The sequence below is a fragment of the Pholis gunnellus genome (assembly GCF_910591455.1).
Source record: "Pholis gunnellus genome assembly, chromosome: 11".
Lineage (NCBI taxonomy): Eukaryota > Metazoa > Chordata > Actinopteri > Perciformes > Pholidae > Pholis > Pholis gunnellus.
The window spans coordinates 6,684,816-6,711,355 of record NC_136538.1 but is presented as its reverse complement, the minus strand read 5'-3'; the positions used below and the strand labels follow the sequence as shown (position 1 = coordinate 6,711,355).

Sequence of the window (26,540 nt, the reverse complement as noted above, 5' to 3'; positions counted from 1 at the left end):
TCATTTTATTGTGTAATTTACCCATTCCCACAGTACAAAGAAAGCAACATATTTGTCGATCTCAATGCCTTCAAAACAAAGAAGAAAATGTAGTGTGTAATGTAGTTGTATTATTGGCTCACTATTCATTTACATTTTGACATTTGTAGTGGAGTAATTTGCAAAGGTTTGTGGATGTTACAGTTTCTTTGCAGATTTCAAGTTAATACATTTCATCTCTGATTTTACTATTGATACCATTTCTGCATCACCAGTTAACTACATCTTATGTCCATTTAGTTTAAGGAGAGGCGATGAATTGCGTGCAGTATTTTTAATCTATTTATTTGGCAATTTTGCATCAGTTGTGTTAATTTCCCAATGATGTGTAACTACAGTTGAAATGCGTATGACGGGGCTCTTAACTAATACGATATGGTGAACAAAAATCCACGCGCAGGGCTCCTAATCGATATCAGAACCAATGACACAACACAATTTCAGAAATGTGCTAGATATTTTGCCGCATGCCAGTCATTTTATCTTTGACTGCCTAATCAATATCTATTGTCGTTATCACATGGACCATCCGCTGATATCATCGCAGAATTGATAACGTGCCATGTTGAATTACTTTCTGTTCGGTGTGTGATTGCTTTTGTCTATTTACATATGGCGCCGTAAAAGCCACGGTTTGTTTTTTATGGGTGCAAAGTATGTTTAAGTGCATTAACCGAACGGCCCAGTTTACGAGATATCTCCAGTCGGCAGGCAACGGTTTCTGTATTAACCAAGAGTTTAGGTAAGTGTTGTCAAGTCAAATGTCTTAACTTTTTGTGAAAAACAATTGAGTTATTTTCACACCAAAGGTAGACTAGCTAGTTGCCGTACTAAAGCCGGTTTGCTGACCTAAGTTAAGACCCAAGCTAACGTAAGACTGAAGCCGTTAGCTATGATGCTACATAGGGTGGCACTGTTAGCTAGCTAAAACGGATTTGTGTGCGGAGCTACCGTATAATGCACATTTATAATACATTTTATAACAGCAGGGAATACACGCTAACCACATAATTAGACTAATGAACACCACTTGTATTCTTGCTCATATTCCTGGTGCTCGTGTTGCTAATTTAGCAAGCTAACGTTAACGCTAGTTTGGCTTCTGTGAGGGGGATTGTTTTATGTCCTCTAGCGAGTAATGCTGCTAATATTTGCTGTACTTTGGGCGAAACGGTTGTATTCGTGTTTTCATACAACCACCTAATAGTACATTGCGAATAATTCTGGTATATTTCCTCTTTGGCTAGCTAATAGCTAACTGTAACGTTACTTTGCTAAATACAGTTCCGAACAGATTTGTTGGTTGTTTCAGAGCTGTTAACAACTATACGCCGTGTGAGTTAAATATTTAAATAATGAATTGTCATGTTCCTACAAATTTGCTCTACATCAACAATGAGTTTGCTAATAGCAGCTGCTTTCACAGTGATGTTACCAGCGGCATGTTGTTGCTGTAAGTTAGTCTGAGTGAATGTCAAATTGACCCAACTATGGCATCTGTTAAACCCCTGATAAAGTGACCTCAGTGAGTGTTGTGGTTTATATTTAGTGTGAGTGTACATTATGCATTTATTTATACGTCTTATATACAAGTCAGTCTTGTCATACACAGAATGTCACTTGGGATTGTTGTCCCCAAAGCGCTCTGTGCCTTACCAAAAAAATAGATAATGGAGTCACCCTCGGTAGAACTAAACTTTGGGTTGTATCCGAATATGACAGAGTCCTCGGCTCACTGCACCAAACGTTGACCGTACATCTGATTCCCTCCACTGCAGGCTGGTGTCATCCTTGCCTCTCAGAATGACCGACCCAGCAGTGAACAGGGTGGTCGGTGACATAATTCGCTCTCCTGAGGACAAACGGGTTTACCAGGGTTTGGAGTTCACCAATGGCCTGAAGGCAATGCTCATCAGTGACCCGACAACAGACAAATCCTCAGCTGCTTTGGATGTCCAGATAGGTAAAGGTCTTTCATTGCTATTGTCCTGCCAGGTAGTCTTGTATTGTCCTGTGGCTTTAGGCCTTACAGGGGCCTTTTTGAAAGCACTAGGGAAAATATATGCACAATATCTAAACATTTTCTTTGCCCTGTAGGTTATGAAAATAGACTATTTTAGTAAAATGCATGGAAAAAATTGTGTTCTTCTCAGATTACCATAGTTGCATGCAAAGAGTAACTTCAATGCTGGCCGTATACCTGAAGTTTTGCATTTTGGGTTTTTTTTCTCTTATGAATTTGAATTTATAAAAAATATATTAGACATCACTATGTCAAGATGAGTTGCACAAATTCTCAGAATTTTGTCTTGATGGATTTTGACATAAATGTTATATGTGCCTTTACATGCACATATTTTGATTGCCTGCATCATTGTGTGAAGCCCTCACTTAGCCGGTTGCTCTAGCTCAACAAGATCGTGACTTGTTGTTGTGTCAAAGGTTGGGAGTATAGAACTATAATTTATTCATCTGTTATCCAGAAAACCTGTTGCCATGAACCTGTAAACACAATATTGCTGTGACTCAACACGGGAATCCTCGCCCGGACACGGAAATGATTGACAGATTGTCAGGTTCTTCCTGTGCCCTCTGTTTGTCCGATTTTACAGATAACACAGTGACTAAGAGTGACGAGGGTCTATTTACTGCAGGCTTAGGAAATGATGAAGACATTCTTAATACTCCACACTACCTATGTTACCTAATTTTTAAAATCCTATTATTAAGCTACTGTTTCTATGTGTTAATTCAAATCCTTGCTTGAATAACAAGTTCACAATGTAATATACAGTCGCTGTGCAATTACACATCTAGGGTTATTTCCACTCTTTCCTCTCCAGTCTGACAGACAATGAAAAGTCAAGATGCTGCATCTTTTAACTTTAATGAGCTTAGAGCTACAGCGGGATCAACTGATTTTCTGTGGCCATTCTTCTTGAATTGCCAGGTTCATTATCGGACCCAGCGAACATCTCGGGCCTGGCGCACTTCTGTGAGCACATGCTGTTCCTGGGGACAAAGAAGTACCCCAAGGAGAATGAGTACAGCCAGTTCCTCAGTGAGCACGCAGGCAGCTCCAACGCCTTTACCAGCGGGGAGCACACCAACTACTACTTTGACGTGTCCCACGAGCACTTGGAAGGCGCTCTAGACAGGTACTTTCCTGTTCATTTGATGAGGTTCATTTTGCCATGTACAAAAAGTGATTTGTACTTTTTATTTGCTCCGCTGTAATCATTTGTGTCGACTTTGGCACCCTGGTACGGCTTGGTCTCTGCAAATGTTAGTCACGATTGGGAAACCCGACTCTTTACAGCCAATCAAATTAATCTAACTAGTCTCAAATATTTTGTCCTCCATTAATATTAAGGCTCCATATACCTTAACCCAATTAAGACAGATCTCTGCTTGTTTATTCATCCCATTACAGTGTTTCCCTTGGGAGTCCAGGTGTTAACTCAGTTGAGCTGTTAGGTTGTTGTCTGATCATCTCTGGTTACCAGACCCGGCTTTGTTGTGCTATTTATTTATTTTCTTTGTGTGTGTGACCATCAGCATAGTTCCTACCCCCCCCCACTCAGACTAGGAAACCTCAGGCACAGGGTGTAACCGATGTCTGCAGCCTTGCAGAGGTCTCTGCTCACTTGTCGGCTGTGGGGGGGGTTTGCAGAGGGCAGTCGGGCGATGTCAGAATTGAACCTATCGGGATAAGCTTACCTACTTATGAATGAATGATAGCGTAGCAGGCACCTGTTTATGTGTGGTGGGCTAATTGTTCCCCTGTGCCGGTGAATTGTGAAGGCCATCTGCGCTGTAGTGGTAGGAAAGGACAGTGCAGAGTATGTTTAAATATTAATGATGTTGCCTCTTTGAAAATAGAAGAGCGCTGAGTCTGAAAGGAGCATATGCATCATTAACTGGCCCCGTTATTTTAACCGTACCCTTGTATTTATATACTTTCTAGGCAGATGGAACATTTGGTCATTTGTAATCAAAGAGCAAGATTCTTTTTTGGGGTTATTAAAGACTGAGTTTGAATCTTCTACTACAAACATGTCAGTACTCAGGGTTATGGTGTGATTATTTTTATTTATTTAATAATTGATCTAAACAACGAGCTGCTTTTTGTCGGATGACATGACTTTGTACAATATTCCATCTGTTGCATAAATCTTTAAATCTATAGCAAAATCTCACCTTGGACAGTGCTTTGAAAACATTCAAATGGTGTGTGTGTGTGTGTGTGTGTGTGTGTGTGTGTGTGTGTGTGTGTGTGTGTGTGTGTGTGTGTGTGTGTGTGTGTGTGTGTGTGTGTGTGTGTGTGTGTGTGTGTGTGTGTGTGCGCGCGCGCGCGCATCTTTACTCATTTGCTTGGCAGTTTGCCCTCATTTTGCACTCATGCAAATTAATTTTCATCACGTCCTGCTTCATGTTCTTTTCTGTGTCTACAAGTGGTCCAACACATTTAACCCAGGACAGCATTAGGCTACTGCTGAAATGTTCCAGCCCACAGAAACCTCATTACGCACCTGAAAGTGAATTGCCGCTATACCGACATTAGTTTTGAACCATGCTGTTTAATGTTCCCCCTTACTGTCATTTTGCCATCTGTGTAGGTTTGCCCAGTTCTTCCTGTGCCCTCTGTTTGATGAGAGCTGTAAGGACCGGGAGGTGAACGCTGTGGACTCGGAGCACGAGAAGAACCTGATGAATGATTCCTGGAGGCTGTTCCAGTTAGAGAAGGCCACCGGCAACCCTAACCACCCCTTCAGCAAATTTGGAACAGGTAGGCAATAACCAGAGTTATCATTACTTTACGCACACGCTGCAGCTTTGATCTGTGACATTAATAACCCTTTTTATGCCTCCTAACCATAACCATTAAGATTCACTCAACTGAGGGAAAGCATCTCAACGTGTGAAGGGTTTTTACTCTCAGGGCGAAGGGAAGTCAGAGTGACGTGAGCTCCGAGCTCCAAATAACCACCTGATGGCAGCCTTGAATTATATCTTTCTCCAGTTAAGAATAGAAGAGGATCAGACGGGCCTGAAAAATCACGCCTGGTTAGCGGACCAGCATAATCCTCTCAGGAGTGTTGCTTTGATGTTCTGTCTCCGACTCAAAAGATTTGAAAAGGGGTTCATTCACAGATGGCAGGCGAGCAGCTTGTTCATGTGCTTCACAAGCTGTCACCGGGTCCTCATAAACTGATTGGTTCTCAGACTAAATGACTCTCAAAGTATTATATTTTCGTGCTCTGAATATTCATGCGGTCCTCAATAAGACCACGCTGATGTTTTTCTGTCTGCGTCCTTTGTATTCTTAAATAAAAAGGAAGTCATTGTTCTCTGTGCAGTGATCATTATCTAGTGTCAATACACTGCTCATATTTCTGAAGTAGGAAAAGGAAACTGAAGGATTTTATGAACTAGTAAACATCTCATTGCATTTGTACTTGTCATTGAGAAGCTGTGACGTGATTTTGAAAACCCAATATTCTCTCTTTGTGTATTATTTCTCTCTTTAGGTAACAAGTTGACCCTTGAGACCCGGCCGTCTAAAGATGGGATTGACATTCGTCAGGAGCTCCTGAAATTTCATTCTACGTATTACTCCTCCAACCTCATGGGACTGTGTGTGTTGGGAAGAGGTAAGAGTTAACCTCTCACCAACGTCACGGCGCTAAATACCTCAATCGGCCTCATGTGACTTATCAGTCAAGACAATAAAGAGGAACAAACAAGTCATGCATGACGTTGTGTACATGGGCTAGACCGTAATATTGGCAAATATATATCGATGGCGAATCAATTGTGTTACTGTACCTCAGTAAAAGTGCCAAAACAAATGAGCCGTTGTCAAGACTGCGTGTCTTCACCTAATGCTGGTTGTAATATTTCTTAAAGGTTAGTCCGTACACCATCTGCCCTACATCTCCTCTTTTTTTATTTTGCATGTTTGTATTTTTAGGATTTGCAAACACGTGATTTATTTATTTTCTAAAATTATCTTCCTTTTTGATCTTTTACTAGTTTCAGCCTTTGTGATTCTCTGTAATTGTGAGAAACTTTGTAAAGCTGTTTCCTGTTTGGCCGTCTTCAGTCGTTGTGTTGAAGGACAGTCGAACAAATTTCTTAATAAACTAAAGCTCATATTGCAGTAAATAAATACGTATTCAAAAATAAAAGCAACAAGAGCTTCTCACAGATGAGCTTATGGGTTTTTTTTAATGCTCATAATGTTAATTGCACCATTTCCGAATGATTGGTGATGATTTATTGATGTTAGGATCTCCACAAAACCTGTTTTTAATTTCTACTAAGTAAATGGTTTTCCTAAATCCTCTTGAATACAGTGTTCACTTTAATAAGTGCTAGCTCTGAATTTGAAGGCAGAAACCGTGTCACCAGTGTGTTCATCACCAGCTGATATTTTGCAAAACTCATCTGAGGTGAGACGTAGTTTGACAGAAGTGCTTCCAGGAACATCCTGACATTACTGAATGCTCCGAGTGGCTCCGAGTTACTCAACTGCTGAATGTCTCGTGAGCTTCCTTGTGTGTTCATTGGTCAATAATATCATTGGTGTGGAACCGTCGTTTGCATTCTGGAAATACTTTGACGGTCAAAGTGTGATAGTCGGTTCATGTTTTACTGGAAGAGTGCAGTCAGAAATACGCACTTATGATAAGTTAGAAGCCACTAATAGGATTCTTCGGGTATTCTTTGAGCTACTTGTTAACTTTGAAATGAATCTTAAGCTCAACTATAAACGTGTTTTCCTCTCTGCCTACAGAATCATTAGATGAGTTGACCTCCATGGTGGTCAAGCTGTTTGGAGAAGTGGAGAACAAGAACGTACCGATCCCAGAATTCCCTGAGCACCCCTTCCAGGAAGAACACCTGAAAGTGAGTCGGTTACTTATCTCACACGTTACTGTCATGTCTTTACACTTCTACTGGGCCGTACCCAATATTTAATGTGATATAATGTTTGCTATATGAATAGACATTGTCAATGTTTTGTGGGGGAAATGTATTCTGTTTTCAGAATCAAAATCTGTTTTCTAAAATATCATAAGCTTGATTTTTCCTAAGTAACGATATGTTTACTACTCTTGCAGCAATTCTACAAAGTGGTGCCTATTAAAGACATCAGGAACCTGTATGTGACTTTCCCCATCCCGGACCTCCAGAAGTACTACAAGTCTAACCCGGGACATTATCTGGGACATTTGATTGGTCACGAGGGACCCGGAAGTTTGTTATCTGAGCTCAAATCTAAAAGTAAGACGTAACGTACAGCAAGCGGAGCGGGTAAGCTCATATTGGGACGGCATTGTGCATTTTGGGGGTTGGCTAATTTCCTCTTCCTCTTTTGGAAGGCATATAGGTGCTATGTAAAAACAAATTGTTTTATTTTCACGCTCTTATTTCAGATAGATTGCACATAACAAATGTGGGTAGAATAAGACCTGGGTATATTATCAGTATATGGAGTTCAACATGGCGACACACAAAGAAGCAGAAAATAAATGTTAAGTGTCAAAGTCTACAGTTGTATGGGCTTCCCATCACTACTGCTGAAGCATGCAGAGGGATCCACAAGAACACAGCAAGTGTGTATTTGTGTTCTTTTATACATTTCTGTGCAGCGATACTAAATTCAAACAACAAACTAGCATGCTAGCTACTGATTAGCATGTTTGCTAATGTGCTAGCATGCCACATATTTAGTGTTATTGTGTCTTCTACGTTCTTGCTAATGTAGCTGTCAGTCAGACAAGAAGCACTTACTTGAATCCTCAAATGAGGTCCGTGCAGCATAAGTTGTTAACAAGCTACAGCTACTTTTGCACCTGGAAATAAACTCATATACAGTATGTGGTAGAGTCAGCAACTTCTTCAATCCTTATTAGAACAAAAATGCAATTTAAGCAAAGATGTACAATGCAAAGCTGAAACAAAACCTTAGAGTATGAAATGATATGCTGAAACATTCATGCTTAAGCCATAAAATGCACAATTGGTTTGCCTAACTTCCTAACTGTTAGGATAAATGTGTTTGGATTGTGATTGTGACTTAAGGTGCCATACACACGTTGAAAACTAGCTCAAACTGTTGTGTATGGTTTGCATCATCGTTTCCCACCAAGTCTTTTAACATAGTATGACCAGATATAAATACTAAATAATATGAATAAGAATCTGAATATGTACCTTTTCTATGATTAATTCTTCATCCAGAGTTGTTTTTTTTTTTGTATTTAATATGTACTATTAAACTTATTAAGATGTTCAATTCTAAATCTTATATTTACTAAAAATTAACTGAAAATGATCATCATTTTTATTATTTTAGGTTTGTTTTATTAAGGTGTTGAATCTTAAATCTCATATGTATTAATGATTCTTATTATTTTTAAGGCTGGGTGAACACACTTGTTGGAGGGCAAAAAGAAGGAGCCCGAGGATTCATGTTCTTCATCATCAACGTGGACTTGACTGAGGAGGGCCTCTGTAAGTAGCACAGCCTCATAGTCCATTCATCGCTTGCTGCTGTGCTTTGCATGTGTTTAGGATAATTCCCTGTTGTGGTCTGATTGGTTTCCGCTGACTAAATGAAATGTAGATGCTGTTCATTTAGGCATGTTCTATACAGTGTATAATACAGTATACATTGTGTGTCACTGCAGTGCACGTTGAGGACATCATCTTCCACATGTTCCAGTACATCCAGAAACTGCGTACTGAGGGACCTCAGGCGTGGGTGTTCGATGAGTGCAAGGTAATTAATGTTGTCTATTTAGAGATAACGTTTCAGACAGAGGGGCCGGACGAAGTTGACCTACTTATTTGTGGTTAGTGGGGAAACTAATAGAGCGGCACAGACTTCTCACAGCAGAGACCGATGGTGGAAATAGCTAGCAGGTTTGAATCCATCTTATCTGCTGAATGCAGCCAGTGTCGACTGAAGCTCGTATTCATTTTCTGTGCTACACTGTAAAAGTCTGTATGCTGAAGGATTAGAATGACACATCCTCTTTCTAGAATCTGGCTCTAAATTCCTGTCAATCGTATGCAACTGTTGTGTTGTGTTGTGATTTCACTTGTTACATTCTACCTCCCTGTCTCTGTCTCTCTCTCTGTAGGATTTAAACAAAGTGGCCTTCAGGTTCAAGGACAAGGAGCGACCCCGTGGCTACACGTCCAAAGTGGCCGGTCTAGTACACGTAGGTCCCCTCTCCGTCTGCTAAGGTTGTTTCCAGGGAGACACTCTGCAGCTCGTTGCGTCTCTACCTGCTGTCGTCATCGGGCTGGTGCTGCTGTTGACTAGATTTTGCAGAGGCACAGTCAGTTCGGCTCAGCTTCTATATCTACCACGATACCTGTGTGACTGTCGCTGCATGGCTCACTGACTTAAGAAACCAATCATCACTGCTGCACCAGTTACAGGATTTGTTTTTGTGCGTGTGTGCGTCTTCTTGCCAGGTTTGGCAGTGCAATAAAACAATTTCACACACAATTCTCTTAACACTTTGCAAGATTTGATTCAGTCGTTGAACTCTGGATTGGAGATAAGAGCGTTAACAACGGATCTGTTTTACTGTCATTCCGCTCCGGTGGCAGTTAAAGACTTAAAAGTATTTGGACGAAGGAATTTAATTTTAAGCCCTTTCCACATATGTTTTACAGTTAAATCGCCCCACCTTCAAAGCTACAATGCTAACCGCTGTCTGCTGTCTTTGTGTTTCAGTACTACCCTCTTGAAGAGGTTCTAGCAGCAGAGTACCTCTTGGAGGACTTCAGGCCAGATCTGATCGAGATGGTGCTGGATAAACTGAGACCTGAACACGTCAGGTTAGTGCGAGAACGTGTGAATAATGTTACGTTTATAATGCACGGAAAATAACTGCTCTTATTGATAAATAGATGGATTGCATGCCTTGTGTAATAATGTGTGTATTTGTGCAGAACGTCGACTGTATCTTAATAACTGTGATGCATAATACGAGGATAATACATTCAGATAGAGATTAAAGTGTGGGGCCCGCCAGCTGTGACGAGCTTTGTATGTTCAATTTGCTGCCTTGAAAAGGAATGCCAGACAACTTCACAGATTTGATTATCTCTGCAGCCTCAAAGGGTCGCTTTGATATCTCAGGAGACGGATGTGTGTGCTCAGGAATACATTACCAAGTTTATGCTCTCAGAGTTGGAAATGCTGGTATCCTCTTGGGACTTTACATAAACAATTTGGCCAATATCACATTTTCTCCAACTAACTGCCCCACCTTATTGAGCGGTGTTGGTCTATCAAAATATTTTAGTTTTAAAGCAGAGCTAGACAGCTTGATGCTGTGATAAACCAAAAAACAACAAGATAGCTAAGATGATGAACCGCAGGAATTAATTTGTTATAAATTATTACTAAAGTCAGCTCATACCCAACAACAGCTTCATATTGTGGGGAAAACACAACCTTCTCTGTTGCAGCCCGACTTTGAGTCTCGTGTAAAAGCCTTAGCCTGGTGTAGCTTTAACTGTAATTCATTTTTATGGGATGATACTTGATTCAAGCAAAGTGCAGCCTTGTAACTAGTCCATTCCTTAATGCTTCCCAAGGAGCAGACTGCATGCCCTCATTGGCTCACCCCGACAGTTCACGTGCCAGTCTCTTCCATTACTGAAGTGGCCGTTTTGCCAGCGCTACGGGCATGACGCGGTTTCCTCATGTATCGGTCTCGTTCCAGCAGCTGTGAGTGAAATTACAGCAAGTCCGGTAGCATAATTAAATTGCTAGACATTATAATCCCACTTAGCTCATCAGTTGGAGGCAGACAATTTGTTAATGAATCTCTACCACTTCAGACATGATCCGAAACGCAATGCCACTCCCATCTCGTCTGGTGCTGTGGTTCCAGTTGGAGAGTATCAAATCAGCTGTGGCAGAGAGGTTTTTGTGTCTGTGTAAAGTGGTTTTCTCTTTTTTTTAGAGTTGCAGTGGTGTCGAAGTCCTTTGAAGGGCAAACAAACAAGACGGAGGAGTGGTATGGCACGCAGTACAAACAGGAGGCCATCTCTGAGGAGTCCCTCGAGGTGAGTCTCTGCAGTCAGTTAAAGTTACTGCGACACTGGTATCAGAGATGCCTCCGATACAGAATAACATGCAGGATCGGGTATCATCAAGTATGATACCCGATCACAGATACAGATCACCGATATCACATTATTTATCAATTTATTTACTCTACACAGGAACAACACGTGTCACTCACTACCTGATCCGTACTGCACATGTGGGGCCTGCGGTTAAACTATGTATTTCCCCTGATAATGCTACATTATGAACAACAAGTCTGCGTTGAAGTCGGCAGGAGGAGAACTAGTTAACGTTGGCTATTTGCAGTACAGTTCTGCTAAATAACGTAGCTAACATTGAGTTCCATCATGATACGGTCAAGTACCATTGAGTATTGGGAGAAAACTTGGAATGTATTCACAGCAATATAAAATGGATATTGGAGAGGAAGTTATGACTTGTCAAACCTTTTTTTGTTTTTAACACACTGGTATTGCTACTGTGTATCGGTTGAGGTATCGTAAACTGGAAGGAAACAATGGTGTCTGAACGTGCTTCAATCAAATCACTGAAATAATCGTCATCATAAAGCAGAAAAACAGGGCATGACTACTGCTTCCGTTGTGTTAAACTCTGCCTGTGTTTCAGAAATGGGCGAGTGCAGACCTCAACGGCAAGTTCAAACTGCCCATGAAAAACGAGTTCATCCCAACCAACTTCGAGATCTACCCTCTGGAGAAAGACTCTCCATCAGTCCCCACTTTAATCAAGGCAAGTGTCTTTGTCGCACAGCTCCATCAAAGTCCTCCAAGTGTTGTCTCGCTTCATTACCTAACTGCGTATTGTTGAACATCTCTGTTATGCTAATGAGGTATTGTGATTGAGACACAAAGCATTTAATACTGTTGTTGCCGTCATGTCAAGATCAGAGGAGCTAAGATATTCACACCAGCGTACATATTCCACTCTCTAAGGAAAGTAAAACTAAAAGCCTTTTTTCTTTTATTGCTTGTGTAATCTGTTCATATCAAAGTAACTTTGTTGAATTTATGATGAAGCAAATGCTCACTCTCTACTTGTGGTGTGCAGCTGAAGTGGGACTTGTGATTTCCAGGGACTGCAAACGATTATCTTTGCACAGAACGGACTTGAATATGAAAATAAGAATTGCCTCTGTGTGGTGTTCATTTGTTCCAGGACACTGCTATGAGCAAGGTGTGGTTCAAGCAGGACGACAAGTTCTTCCTGCCGAAAGCTTGCCTGAACTTTGAGTTCTTCAGGTGCGTAACGAACCGTAAACCTTTGTAGTTCAGCTGGGACTGAAGGTACAAGGTCCTCACCAATACATCAGCTTTGTACTTGGTAATACTAAAGGGTTTCCTCATAAGTTCTAATCATAATAATAATAATAACAAGAAATTACAGTTACTAATGCAATGCACGTAAACCATCAGTAGTAATAATTAAAAGTAATCCGTCAAACAAAAACGTGTAGAAAAAGGATTTTTATCAGTTGTTATGTCAACAATTCCTCAAGCTGCTCTACAATATAAAAGTATTTGAATCTTTCAAAGGAGCTGAAGGACGTATTACCCTGCAGCTGTAAAGCTACTGGAAGCTGAACATGTTCTGTTTTAAGATGGTGGTTTCTCAACAGTCCACTGAAACGCAGCCAAACCCTTCTGGCTGGGTCAATTATTTGGTTCATAGGTTGTAACAAGTTGGACACCAAGCGTCCTGTATTGGAATGTTTTTTACCGTCACACCCTGAATTAACTCCAGTCAGTAGGCAAGTTGTCGATTTTTACGCTCACCCGTGACTTGCAAACCGCCCCATGATAATATTTTTGGTTCTGTATTTCTTTTCATATTTTACTTTCATAGCATGGCCGTCAAATCGCCTACGGACTACTTGTTTGCTAATGTTAGATAGATCCATGTTCTGTACGCTACTTGTAATTCATTCATCTCCTACTGTGACAAAGTGTAGAACGTACAGTTAAATATCTCTCTGCTTTGTTTGACTCCACAGCCCCTTTGCTTATGTGGACCCATTGCATTGTAACATGGCATATTTATACCTTGAGCTCCTCAAGGACTCCCTCAACGAGTATGCATATGCAGCCGAGCTAGCCGGCTTGAACTATGACCTCCAAAATACCGTCTATGGGATGTATGTAAGTATTCCAAATCCCTCCCCCATCGCCCTCCCGCTGCATCCCAGACCTCACGTCTCCAGCCTCGATCATCCTCAGACTGGGCGGCTGTGGCTCAGCCAGGCCTGGGTTGACGGAGAGCTTTAAGACATCTGCACTGCCACAATGGAAGTTTATAAAGCACAGGATGATACAATTAGAAATTACAAGTTTAGAAATTTCCTCTATATTGTCAAACTACCTGACAATTTGAGACGTAACTCATGGTATCCATTCAGTTAAAAAAAGAAAAGAAAAAATACAATGATTTGCTCAAACCAGACCTGCCTGGTCCAGCCTCTGTTCTGTCTGCATCTTCCTCCTCATCCTTCATCAATCCCTTTTTCCCTTTTTTGTTCATCCACCTCCCGCGAAACCCTTACAGCTACTTAGTGTAATTATTTTTCCCACGTTGTCGGGCACACCGAGTGATTGTCATTGTCATCTTATTGTTAAATGTAAACGGGGTTATCACATCGGGTGAAGTGGCGTTTCACCAGCAGCGTTGCTTTTATGATTTTAAAGGTTGATCTGATGGCGACCGTTTTTACCAGACAAGCTGGTCATAGGGCTGCATATACATACTCTACTTATCATTCTTCTCGTACTTGCATTGTCTTGTGTATTTATTTTGACAACCCCTGATTTCCAACACATGTATTTTTGTCCCCCCCCCCCCTTCCATTAGTCACTACCTATACACAGACCCCCTGCACTGCAACATGGCGTACTTGTCACTCTCGTTACTGATGGATGGTTTAAATGAGTATACATATGCAGCCAGCCTGGCAGGGCTGGTGTACGGCGTAGCCCCGGGGATAAATGCCATCCTCGTAAGTAAGCTGTCTGAAGTGAAGTGGGGGGGGCTGAGGCTTTGACAGAGTGTGGAAATTGCTTTGTTTTCTGCACTCAGTTTGATTATGTGAAGTGCTGTGTCTCCTGATCCTCCAACCTGAAGTGTGGGGCTTTAAGTCTATACTGAACTCTTTGGCTGCTTCATTCGAGGACGCATGAGTGACTGATATGACAGATTTCATTCCGGGTATAAGGAGAATGAGAAATAGACTGGCTGATGGCAAGGTTTTACCCACTCTTTCTAATTATTGTTTTGGTCATTTCGCTGCCAATCTCTCGCTTTTATTGTTTTAATGTGTACACTGGTAGTAGATGAAAAAGTGTGTCTGACGCGAGGAATAAAGTGATGCAGATTCTCTGACATATTTCTTGTCACATTTCTGCTGACGTGGGTGCACAAAGGACATTGGAAGTCGATCCGTATCCAGGAAGTTTGATGGACGTAGTTTCAAGCTACTACCCAATCTGAGAACTCTTTGTTTCCCCCAATTTATGAATACAGCTGCGTTTGTGTCTTTCAGGGATTTAATGCTGCGAGGCAGAGTAGCAAGCTTACCTCCTGTATGAAAGTGTTGTTTTGCTCTTTCCTTCTGAAGCTTTCTAACTTCCTCACTAACATCCTTCACCCCGTGTCCTACGACCTGGTGACCTGCATTCTTTAGCTTCCTCTCACTCGGTGAACTCATGATTGCCGTGTGTCCTTAGAGACAGCTCCTCAGCACACCATCCGCGTAGTGGCGTGATGGGCTGTAAGTGATTTTGAGTCAGCAGTATTGGTGTGGCTGACCGGGTGGTTTTGTCAAGGTTAATGACGTTAGGAGAGATTACTTTTAACGGGTGTCACTGCAGAGATCCCGGGAGTGGGGAGGAATGGGATGAGTCTGAGAGCAGCAGAGCCATGTAGCTGGAGGTTTTGCTGAATCATGAAAGGGCCACGAGGTTCAGGTGACGTTGCAAAATAGAGGCTTTAAATAACCTTGACTGTTTTATTTTTAAACTCGTGCAGTGCCCGTTGAAAACGTGCCTCCGGTATTGGAGCTCTCTCGGGAACCGCTCATCCAAACCACGTCATACTCGACGCTGCTCCTCCCGAGCAACACGCCTGCCGTGGCATAGTTACATCCCCCAGCAACACTAGAGGAGACGCGTCATTTGGGCGTCACAGTTCACACCAACAACTGAGAGCAAGCTGTACCCAGCATGCTGTTCGGCAGTGTAACGATTAATATTGTAGCAAAAAGTATGTTCTTCCACATTTATAGTTTGAAGTTTAAGGCAAATATATACGGGTTATTTATAGATATTATCTTTTGTAACTTGGGGTGATTTATCTTAAGCGGTGGAGGGGTGAGCTTTTCTTGACATTCATCTGGTCAGCCAGTAATTCCACACCTAACAAACAAATGGGTCGAACCCTTCAAGTCAACAAGTGAAGCTGTAGTTTCAGGCTCACCGTGTCGTTCCGTCTGTTGATAACGTACCGTCCGTCCTCTCTCACTGTCTGCCGCAGCTGTCCGTCAAAGGCTACAGTGACAAACAGCACATCCTGCTGAAGAAGATCGTTGAGAAGATGGCCAGCTTTGAGATAGACGAGAAGCGCTTCGACATCATCAAAGAAGCGGTAAGCTCCGACCGCAACTCTGTGCAAAGTTGTGATGAGTCGTAATCGATCAAACGAATGACTTGCAATTCTTTGAACCCCTGACTGTTGCGACACACGAGCAGTAAAGTAGTCATTGTGATTGGCTGCAGTAGATTTGACATGTTCTTTTCATCTTTACTTTAAATGCAGTTTATAAAGTGTCGGCGTTGAACTGACTTTGCCTTCTCCTTTTCCCTGCAGTACATGAGGTCTTTGAATAACTTCAGAGCCGAGCAGCCTCACCAGCACGCCATGTACTACCTCCGTCTGCTAATGACTGAGGTTGCTTGGACCAAAGACGAGCTCAGAGAGGCTCTCGATGGTGAGGATGGATTCTCTTAATCTCTCTCTCTTTACTTCTGTCTCAGAGTGCCGAGTACTCCCCTTCTTTCGACTGCAGTCCAAACTGAGTTCACAGTAGTTGTATGAGGCTGAATCACTGTCTGGCTGGTGGTAAGAAAGTTCACAGTTTTTTTTTTTTTGTTGTTTCATATGCGTGACGTCCTGGGCTTAAGTTTCAGTGTGTCTGGCGTACCATCGATGGAGGGTTACTTCTTCCCTCCTCACCTTCGGTCTTTTCTTCTCTTCTCTTTCCCTCCTGACGTCCTCATTTGAATGCTGAGGCTGTTCTCCAGCAGATGCCTCCCTAGCTGCAGTCTTTCCTCTCCGCAGTGCCTGTCTGGAACCTGAAGGGCAGCTTGAGAGAGAGCGAGAGATAAAATATTTTTTTATCACAGAGTTTACACAGACTATCCTCAAATTCACATGACACTCAATTAACCTGCAGGGTCAAAGCCTGCAGCCCAGTCACCGGGGCCTCCTTGTTCCCTTATCAGTGTTGTTACCCTCCTGCCGTCCCCAGTATGAGGTCAATGAGGCACTTTCAGTATCTTTTGCCTAGTTTGTCAGTTAGTGTTGCTGTGGACAATAAATAACGTTTCCTAGTTTGTGTGTGTGTGTGTCTGTGTGTCCCTGTAGTTGCTCATCCTTGAATCTGGGTCAGACATTGCTTGAAGTGTGTGTGTGTGTGTGTGAGTGAGAGAGACCAGGCTTGCATGATCGTCTGTTTGTCTGCTTTTTGTCATGTTCGCGACAGGAATGCTGTGCGATGAAATCGCACACACACACACACACACACACACACACACACACACACACACACACACACACACACACACACACACACACACACACACACACAGAGACACAGACACAGTTATTCATTTTTTCCCCCTGATTCATACTTGATAGCAGCTCGGGGAAATTGCTCTTTGATTGATTGCTGTTTTCTGTGATCTGTATTCCAGATGTGACTCTCCCACGCCTCAAGGCCTTCATACCTCAGCTATTGTCACGGTTACATATTGAAGCCCTTCTCCATGGCAACATCACCAAGGAGGTTTGTCACTTGCTTCATTTTGTAAACTGTACTTATGCCCTTTTTCTCAGTGAATATTGAATAGTTTTTTTATTCTGGAACTTTTCACACATTCTGCCTTTTATCTTGCCTTCCTATGATGTCACAAAGGATTATAGTCAAAAATCTCTTAAGATTCTGCGATCGAGTTTCACTTTGACTGAGGTCTCAGCTGCCTTTACGCCTCGTCATGATACCAGCGTCAGGCTGTTGGAGAGAGAATTAGTCTCACCAGCGGGAGGAATGATGCTTTGTTTTTGTCATGATGATACTACAGTGCAGGCCTGCTTCTACAATTATAATAATCTTTTTACATAGCACCTTTTCACAATATAACATGCAGCTCAAAGTACTCCACAAGAGAGAAATCAATGACGCAGGTATTTAAACAGGGAACACAACAAATCATAAAATCCTTAAGAGTTTGTTGCAAGCGACATTACATAGAAAGTCACTTCCTGAAATAGAAGCCAGGTTAAGGGAAAGTGTGTGTAACAGACTTAATTTACAAATTCTTGGACAGACCTAAGCATCAGATCTAAATGTTTTAGCATTTTCCTTAACAAAACTGTTTTAGTGGACTTGACACGTGTTTTCCCTCCCTGTTTGTCGTCTCTCTAGTCTGCTCTTGGCATGATACAAATGCTGGAGGACACGCTCATTGAAAATGCTCACACAAAGCCCCTCCTCCCGAGCCAGCTGACTCGCTACAGAGAGGTGCAGGTTCCAGACGGTATGTCCCCCCCCCCCCCCCCCCGTCACACACCTGGTTGAGCACTGTTAAGCGTCGGGCCCGTCTCCATGCGGAGGAGTCCTTACGCAGCGCTCTGGACACGGTCCTGCGTTTGTAACGACTTGATTGAATTTGACATCCCTCATTTGGCTCAGAGAAACATAACGGTCGCTGACTGGAAATGGACGTCATTGGGCGAAATGCGTACGCGGCCTCCACTCACTTCAAAGATGAACGCACACGCGCCAAGCAAAGCACCTGTGTTGCCTTTCTGATTACATTAGGAAAGTCTCGTTGCGTGGAGAGGAAAACCTGAGCCGTGCGGGGGGACCACCTGGAGACGTCCCGTGGTTTAACCGAGGGGGTTTTTCCAGGCTTGGCTCCAGGCTGCCAGTCAGACACCGAGCAGGAGTGCAGCAGAAGGACATAAAGAATGTAAACATAACGTTGGATTATGAAATGACAAACTGGCTGACAGTCGAGAAAACACGTTATTGCTCTCACAGCTGAAAGCTTTAGAGCAGAAAGTTCCCATTAATCTGTCCGCTTACACATTAATCTTTGTTCAAGGAACCATGGGATTTAAACGTAATCCGAATGAGAGCCCAACGCCCAAATTTCAAACACAATTTTGGAGCCTGCCATCACTGTTTATTAGATTGGCACGCGTTTTAATACTCCATATAAGATTATAATAAAGACTCGTAATCTTTCATGTAGGAAAGGTACAAATGTCTTGAATCAATGAATTGAGCGCCTGTATCAAACACACACTGACATACAGAACACAAGTCTGCTCCTTCAGTTGTGTCACTGCCTTTAGTCTTCAATTGAAATAAATATGAAAGTGTGTTTGTTTTTTTTCCAGGCTCAGCTTGAGAGCCCTGTGTGTTCCCCTCTGTCTCAGGAAAAACAAGCAAATAAACCTTGTTCTGTTCCCCTCAGGTGGCTGGTACGTTTACCAGCAGAGAAACGAGGTGCACAACAATTGCGGCATTGAGATCTACTATCAGACCGACATGCAGACCACCCACGAAAACATGCTGCTGGAGCTCTTCTGCCAGATCGTCTCGGAGCCCTGCTTCAACACACTGAGAACCAAAGAGCAGCTGGGTGAGCCAGCGGGAGATTTAGTCCGACACATTTTGAGCACAAGTGTATATAAAGAAACACTGTCAATTGTGCTTAAATTTAGCTGCCCGCCATCTTTTTTTAAATATTTATTCAAGCGTTTCTTCTTTGAGGATTATGCCGCTTTAATCTGCATTTAGTCGTTAGATTCTAGTGCTGTCGACCATGATGCTCTTTAATACCTCGGAGAATGAATGCAATGGGTTTTCTTGAAAGTAGTGCTGTAATGGTAGTGCCAGACCAACAACAAGAATGACATGAGGACATAAACGCACTCCAATAACACCGCTACAAAGGCTCAAGTAGATGAGTGTATGATTGCCATGCTAACAGTTTAGAGTAAAATGGCCTTTGAAGCCACCGTACCCAGTCTGTCCTCTGTGCTGAGCTCTATCATAACCTCCCCCCCAGGCTACATTGTGTTCAGTGGGCCCCGGCGGGCTAACGGGGTGCAGGGCCTGCGCTTCATCATCCAGTCGGAGAAGGCGCCCCACTACCTGGAGAGCCGCGTGGAGGCGTTCCTCTGCACCATGGAGAAGTCCGTGGAGGAGATGGCCGACGAAGCCTTCCAGAAGCACATCCAGGCTCTGGCCATCCGGCGCCTGGACAAGCCCAAGAAGCTGTCTGCTGAGTGCGCCAAGTACTGGGGAGAGATCATCTCTCAACAGTACAACTTTGACAGAGGTGAGGCCTCCCAGCGCTCCTTTCCACCTCACTGCTAACTCTGTCATGTTTAGGTTTCAACCAGAACACACCTTTCTGATCTCCCAGCTGTTTGTGTATGAGGTGCTTGTGTGTTACGTAGAAAAGTCAAATACAGCTTTTGAAGACTATTGTTTGGACGGTCCCAGAGGTGAGCAGGATGTTGCTTAGAGTTGCACAAATTCGGATTGATTAAACCCTGAGATAATCTGCAGCCAGTAGCACAGCTCTCCTGAGAGCCATCATGGATTGTAATGGGCCCGATTCACTGGTAATCTGCCTAAAGCCCTGAGTGACGTCCCTGAAAGGCTGCCAAGGGAGTGATGGTGATTACTGATACTAGCATTGGGGGGGGCAGCTGACACGCCCAGCACCAAGGGCACAAAAGAAACGCATACAACATACGCTATTAGACAGAGCTCACACACAGCTACTATTGTAAGCATTTTTCTTTTACATTTTGTGTACAAAGATGCTTCAACATGGTTAGATTCTGTTCAACCAGAATGCTTTGCTTTACCGTCAACCTCTTCACGCCAACAGAGAGACTTAGCAGCTCAACTCCAGCATATCGGTGGTTTCCACAAGCACAAGAAGCCACTAATATGAACCACATCACTGGTGCTTTCAGTAGCATTAATATGCAGCAGGAGTAAGAACTTTGACCAGAAATAAGCTCCTGTTATAAACCGTTTTCCCTGCTGTGTTGCAGATAACACTGAAGTGTCCTACCTGAAGACTCTGACGAAGGAAAACATAATGCACTTCTACAGAGTAAGTAGGAAAACTTCATGTCGTACGTCGCTTCCATGACTGCATCTGAGAAACAGCGAGCAGTGAGAGTCTGTTCAAATCATTATTGTTATTTCACATTTAAAACCTGCGTATTACATTTAACCAGAGCCTGACCAATACTGCGTTTTTGGTCCAGTGTGTGTGTGTGTGTGTGTGTGGAGCAGCGTCCCTTAGGTGTTGTATAATAACTGTAAATCACGGCCTCCAGTGGCTTATTGCGTTTATAAAACGGTTACTACTTGGCACGGTTTCATAAAATATACAAATGGCAACAAAAAAGCAATTATTTATGAATAAATTAATTCTTCAGCCAAGCTAGACGATAGTCGAGGACAGAACTCTCCACTGCTTCGGTTATTTTTAGTAGTAATCATTTTATTTCTGTTCATCGTTAGTTTGACTATATCGTATTTGTATTATGTTTTATCATTCTGTACACGACATCTATTTCACAGACATCTCTCCTCTGTGAGCTTTCGTCCCTCTTTATTCCTCGGTAAAGGTTTTTTTGGGGAGTTGTTCTTTACCCGTTGAGGGTCAAAGACGGCGGGTGTCGTGTGCTGTGTGGATTGTAAAGCCTTCTTTGTGATATTGAGCTATACTAATAAAATGTTATTGATTTATACTAGAGTTGTAGAGCTTCACACTGACACTTTGTCATCGGCTCTGAAAGTGTATTTCTAATTCATTTCCTCCAGTGACATTTAACAAAGCTCTTATATTAGGAGTTCTGATCATGGAACCAAGCCAACCAACTCCAAAATCGTATTGTGGAAATAAGATTTTATTTAAAACAATTCCGAAATGTAAAAGACTCACATAATTCCTTTAATCGGCTTCCTATTAAATAATAAAGTCAGATATTCTAACCCTCGCATGTTGGCATGAGCAGATATTAAAACCATAAACGCCAAACAAATCTGAGCTTTGAGAATTTATAGCTCGTCATTTACTGTTGAAACACGACCTGATATTTGTAAAATGACTCCCCGGGTGCATTTAACCAACAGCAGCCTAAATGATGAGCTCATTTCACCTAATGGTGGTGCTTTGTGGCTAATGCTGCGTTGACAGCTGAGGCGTCATTAGGAGGCAAAACAATAACCACGTTATGACCTGGGAGAGCCATGAATATTTCAGAGGTTAATCAATCACTGGGAAAAATGCTTGCTTGAAGTTGAACTCATAAATGTTTTATTGACGATTCAGTAATGAGGAAATTAGCACAGACACAGGCCATTGTTGACGTCTGATGCCGTTAAACTGGGTCTAGGTTAGTGTTATGTTCTGGAGCGTTTCATCATGTTACGCTGGAGTTAGTCACAGAAACTGGACATTTGAACATCTACCATTCCATTACAGCGAGACGACTCATCCGCTGATCAAGACTAAGAGATGTGATCAAAAGCTCCGGAGTGTAATTGAATTCACGCAAATTAGCCCCTTAAGGTCAGCTGAGGCGGTCTCCACCTCCCACCCCGTGCATGAACAACGGTTGTCTGTCCGTCCTGCTCTCGTGATGTCTCTGGGAGCAGCTTTGAGGGATTGTCTTCATGTTCGGATGCGGATGTAGGCGACGAATTAGACGACCGTACCGAGAACGGTGCACTGGTTTCAGATATTTATCATCCTTCAGCGCTAGACATCAGTTCTAAATACACCGTCGGGTTCATTGCTCCAGGGCCAATATAAGTTATAATGCACCCAGTTCTGATCCGACATGTAAGTCCAACATTTTCTCTTTTTTTTTCTCTGCCTCTTTCTAATTTATGACTACCATCATTGGTGCTATTGTCTTTATTATCATTATTCAGCGTATAATCTGGCTAGCCGTGATTCCTCTACTCCTGTCCCCTATGATTTGAATTTCTTCACATTTGGTACAAACGTCTACTTGCGCTCAAGGTTGAAATGTTTAGAATATGGCCGTCCCCCCAAAAACATGTTTCAAGAACTCATATGCTAATCGTGACGATTTCACACACCTGTCTAAAAAAATCAAATTATGACATTTTCATACATAAACTATAACATGATTGGTTTGAGAGGCAAGATTTTAATTACTAATTTCAAGCATTAATTGAGCCATTCCAATTGAATCCCTCGATAATCGGTTAGCTGGTTAGGACCGTGTGTGTGTGTGTGTGTGTGTGTGTGTGTGTGTGTGTGTGTGTGTGTGTGTGTGTGTGTGTGTGTGTGTGTGTGTGTGTGTGTGTGTGTGTGTGTGTGTGTGTGTGTGTGTGTGTGTGTGTGTGTGTGTGTGTGTGGTCCCTCCCAGCTTTCATCTCCCCCTGCTTCTATTCATAGCCACAGAGGTGACACTGACACAGGACGCTCACAGCATATCAGCGGCCATAATGACAGCCAGCCAGTGTTGTTTCAGTGGGGATAAAGGGCCGACGACACACAGCCGCTATCTCAGCCCCGCAGAAACTATTCCAGGCCCCATGCAGAATAAACCTCATGCATTTCTAATGTCGTATCGGCTGCGATCGCAAAACAATTGTCTCTTTCTTTCTTTTTTTTCTTTCATTTCTGGCGGCCAGAGTTGACGCTGTCTGGCTGCAGACGAACACAATCTCCAGTCTAATAAATAATCCTCCATCCAGACTGTGAATCATCCCCATGAAATTTACATTTGTGTTCATAGTAATGAACCCTCCCTCCTCTCTGTTCTGTGTCCCTGCAGGAACGACTGACCGTCGACGCCCCGAAGAGACACAAGGTGTCGGTGCACGTCCTGTCCAGAGAGATGGACTCCTGTGAGTACCTGGAGTCACATGGTGCTTTCATGAGCTTCGTTTAGACGCTCAGTGTCAGGTTGACCTGTGTGTGTGTGTGTGTGTGTGTGTGTGTGTGTGTGTGTGTGTGTTTACCAGGTCCAATAGTGGGAGAGTTCCCCGCTCAGAATGACGTCAACCTGGCCCCCGCTCCTTCCCTGCCACAGGTAACGGTCATGTTCTGTGTTTATGCTTCCATGTTCGTTAACCCGACCGCTTTCCCAACTACTGACACGTATTCATATTCAGTTCAGTCTGATTTTGATGTGTTATATTTGCGACTTAAGTCCTAAACAATGAGAAATGTTGAATTGGATAAAGTGATGATGATGAGTAATGACATTTTGGACCCACGTGGATGTAAACAGCAACACGTTTGGTTGGCTGAGGCAGTAATTGTAGTTCAAACTTGAACATGTATATTTTTGGGAGAGACAGTCGTACTCATTGTTGGTCTCGGTCCTTTTCATGGGATTTGTTGAGAAATATAGAATAACATTGGACAGGTAGGAAACAACTACACTCTTTAGAAGAAGTGGTTCATGACAAATGAAAACTACGGAAGCCCTGAGAGGCCAGTGAGAAAGAAAGTTCTGGTAATCTACATTTTCAAAGTCTGATCTAAATCTTTTTTTTCAAACGTGAAACTGGTGTGAGAGAAGTTTAGACGGGTGAAGAAAACAAAGTTTTGCCGGGATCATTTAGTTTGTTGTAATACTCCTAATGGCTGAAGTGCAGCATGAGCCCATGTTCTAAATACATCTAAAGGCTTTCATGTTTAACCATCGTCTCTGCCAGCGTGATCATGTGCACTCACATAAATACGTGTGAAGAAGAGAAAGAAGTAACTGAGAAATCCTGTCAAAACTATTTTTCCACCCGTTTGACGGATGATAAAAAAATGAATGAAATGACCGAACCTGCTGCTGACAGAAGCCCACTAACCATAGAAACGTGTGAGGAGTCTAAGGAGGTCTTTGTCCTCAAAGGGACGGACAAAGCAGAGTAATGTGAAGACGTCACGATGTGTGTTGTTGTTTTCCTCGTAGCCCACGCTGGTTCAGGACATGACTGAGTTCAAGAGGAGCCTGCCTCTCTTCCCGTTGGTCAAGCCTCACATCAACTTCATGGCCGCCAAACTGTGAGAGGGGCCGGCAGGTCGACGTGCAGCAAGGAGGCGCTGGGGGGGGGCCCCCCCCCCCCCCTCCTCACCGCTTCCTGTCAGGAAGACTTTAATCTGACTGATCCTGTGTATGTGTGTGTGTGTGTGTTTATTTGTTTGTTTGCCGGGGTGCATGTGAATGTGCACGAGTGGCCGGCTGGAGCCACTAGAAGAGTTGTTCGAGGGAGAAAAAGAAACGCGTGCGTTTGAATCACAAAGGTTAGCCGCGGTTGTGGACAGAGCTGTGATGAGGTCACTCCAGACTCACCTCCATGTTGTTCGTCTCACACGCATCACAACACTGTGCAGGCTGCTGTAGAGGAAATAGAACCAACCGTTAAAAGTAATAAAAGAGACGAGGGGCCAGATCCCTTTTAATCAAGTCCAAGTATACTGCAGAAGCTTCACAGTAGGAGCCGTTTTTATTTGAACTGTTCATGCTGCTTTGAGAATGATGGCTGGTTTATTGTGATGATTTTTTTTTGGGGGGGGGGGGGGGGGTTTCCGCTCCATGAAGGTCTTCTCTTTTTATTTGTTGGACTGCTATGTTAGCCATGTAACTCTCCTGACGACCTAAAAGACGCTCGGTCACACGATACATTTTATTCAAGTTGTTGCATTTCTGAAGAACGTCTGCTCAGTGACTCTGGTTTGAACCCTCGCAGGTGTTTGAACTGTTGCTGGTGAACTGGTAGAACGTTGGGACCCTTTGAGGAGCTGTTTGCTAAACACACAGAGCCGTGCCCAGGAACATAGCTTTTATTTTAATTCTATTGCATTTTTACAGTAGTATGTAATCCTACACCTCAGGGGTACCTCTAAGCTGTTTTTTAGCATTTTACTAATGATTGATTAAAAATTAAAAAAAACACTTTTTATCCGTCTGTCATTAGGCTACTTTGTTCACATCACTGATTGTGGTCAAATCCTCCAAGTTATTTTTGTAAAACTGAAGAAATAACGACGGTATTTGTTTCTTTTAGTTTGGAAAGCTCCAGAGACTCTCATGATTCTCTCTCTCTGTCTCTGCATGTGAGACTTTCTGCAGCTTGTGCCTTTCCGGGATGGGGGGCGGGGGGGCAGTGTTTAGTTTCTGGCTGCACTGGACTGCTCCTGGTCCGATCCGGGGCAACACCCTGGAGACTCGAACCCTCCTAAATTGCTGGACTGTGCTCTAGCTAGCTTTATTTTTTTTTCTTTGAATGTCTAAAAGGGGGTTTTAAAAAAAAAAAAAACCCTGGGTTTATTTTTTCTGAATATATGCACTTCTCTCACTAAGCAATAAACTTAACGATGTGGACAGGGAACCGTGCGAGGCAGAGTGAGATGTGGCTTCACACTCCGGCCTGAACCAGGTCCAGGACTCTGTCCGCTCCGAGCGGCTGCCGGTGGGCCGAGCGTGACCGGCTCTCTCGGGCGCTAACCGGCTCTGCTGAGTCAAACCAACAGAAAGTTCTGACTTGAATCTTTCCTCCTCCCTACCTGCTCTCAGGCCGAGTTCATTAGCTCAAATGATGATGATGCTGCAGTTTTAAACATGATTTTGGGGGAGTTTGTAAGGGAGTACTTGTATGATTGTGCTGTATCAAAAGCGTCTTCAATGTTTTCCAGCGTTTTGCTGTTTCTACCTGATCAAAACCATTTCAATTATTTTAACTAACAAAAAAAACAAAAGGCACTATGAACATTTAGTAGTGCAAACCCAAAGAGCAGCAGCAGCAGCAGCTTAGTTAAAGGCCGTAGCTGGACAGCACCTGTGGATGGAGACCAAGCCGTTTTCATGCAGTGTTCAGAAGGAATCAGCAACTGAGCCGTGCACTGTTGATCTAGTGAAGAACCTGGTGATTGGTTCACATTTAGGAAGTCAGAAGCATATTTTAATTTCTGAATGTCTTTCACGTCCCTAGAGACTGATTGTCCGCTGATACGAGAGAGCTGGCATTTTGACTTTATTCTTTTTATTGTCTCCTGTGTGTTTCTGATTAATAAACTACTGAATGGAA

General features: G+C 42.9%; 1 protein-coding gene across 1 annotated transcript; it reads left to right on the top strand.

Annotated features, from left to right (window-relative positions):
- Nucleotides 1–666: 666 nt before the first annotated feature.
- On the top strand, nucleotides 667–26,540 carry ide (insulin-degrading enzyme). The gene is made up of 25 exons (XM_079168942.1): nucleotides 667–781; nucleotides 1,818–2,002; nucleotides 2,990–3,197; nucleotides 4,659–4,828; nucleotides 5,571–5,693; nucleotides 6,839–6,951; nucleotides 7,167–7,329; nucleotides 8,470–8,562; nucleotides 8,739–8,830; nucleotides 9,195–9,275; nucleotides 9,800–9,903; nucleotides 11,040–11,142; nucleotides 11,774–11,896; nucleotides 12,323–12,405; nucleotides 13,158–13,302; nucleotides 15,686–15,796; nucleotides 16,019–16,139; nucleotides 17,125–17,216; nucleotides 17,856–17,967; nucleotides 18,913–19,080; nucleotides 19,510–19,782; nucleotides 20,513–20,574; nucleotides 23,285–23,357; nucleotides 23,475–23,542; nucleotides 24,425–26,540. Exons 1-25 carry the CDS (start codon nucleotides 696–698, stop codon nucleotides 24,518–24,520), a joined length of 3,048 nt encoding a protein of 1,015 aa, XP_079025068.1. The 5' UTR covers nucleotides 667–695; the 3' UTR covers nucleotides 24,521–26,540.

Coding starts and splice junctions, on each gene's coding strand:
- ide (XM_079168942.1), top strand. CDS start 696: ATGTTTAAGTGCATTAACCGAACGGCCCAGTTTACGAGATATCTCCAG. Junction 6,952..7,166: donor TCCAGGAAGAACACCTGAAA/GTGAGTCGGTTA, acceptor CTACTCTTGCAG/CAATTCTACAAAGTGGTGCC. Junction 23,358..23,474: donor GTCCAGAGAGATGGACTCCT/GTGAGTACCTGG, acceptor TGTGTTTACCAG/GTCCAATAGTGGGAGAGTTC.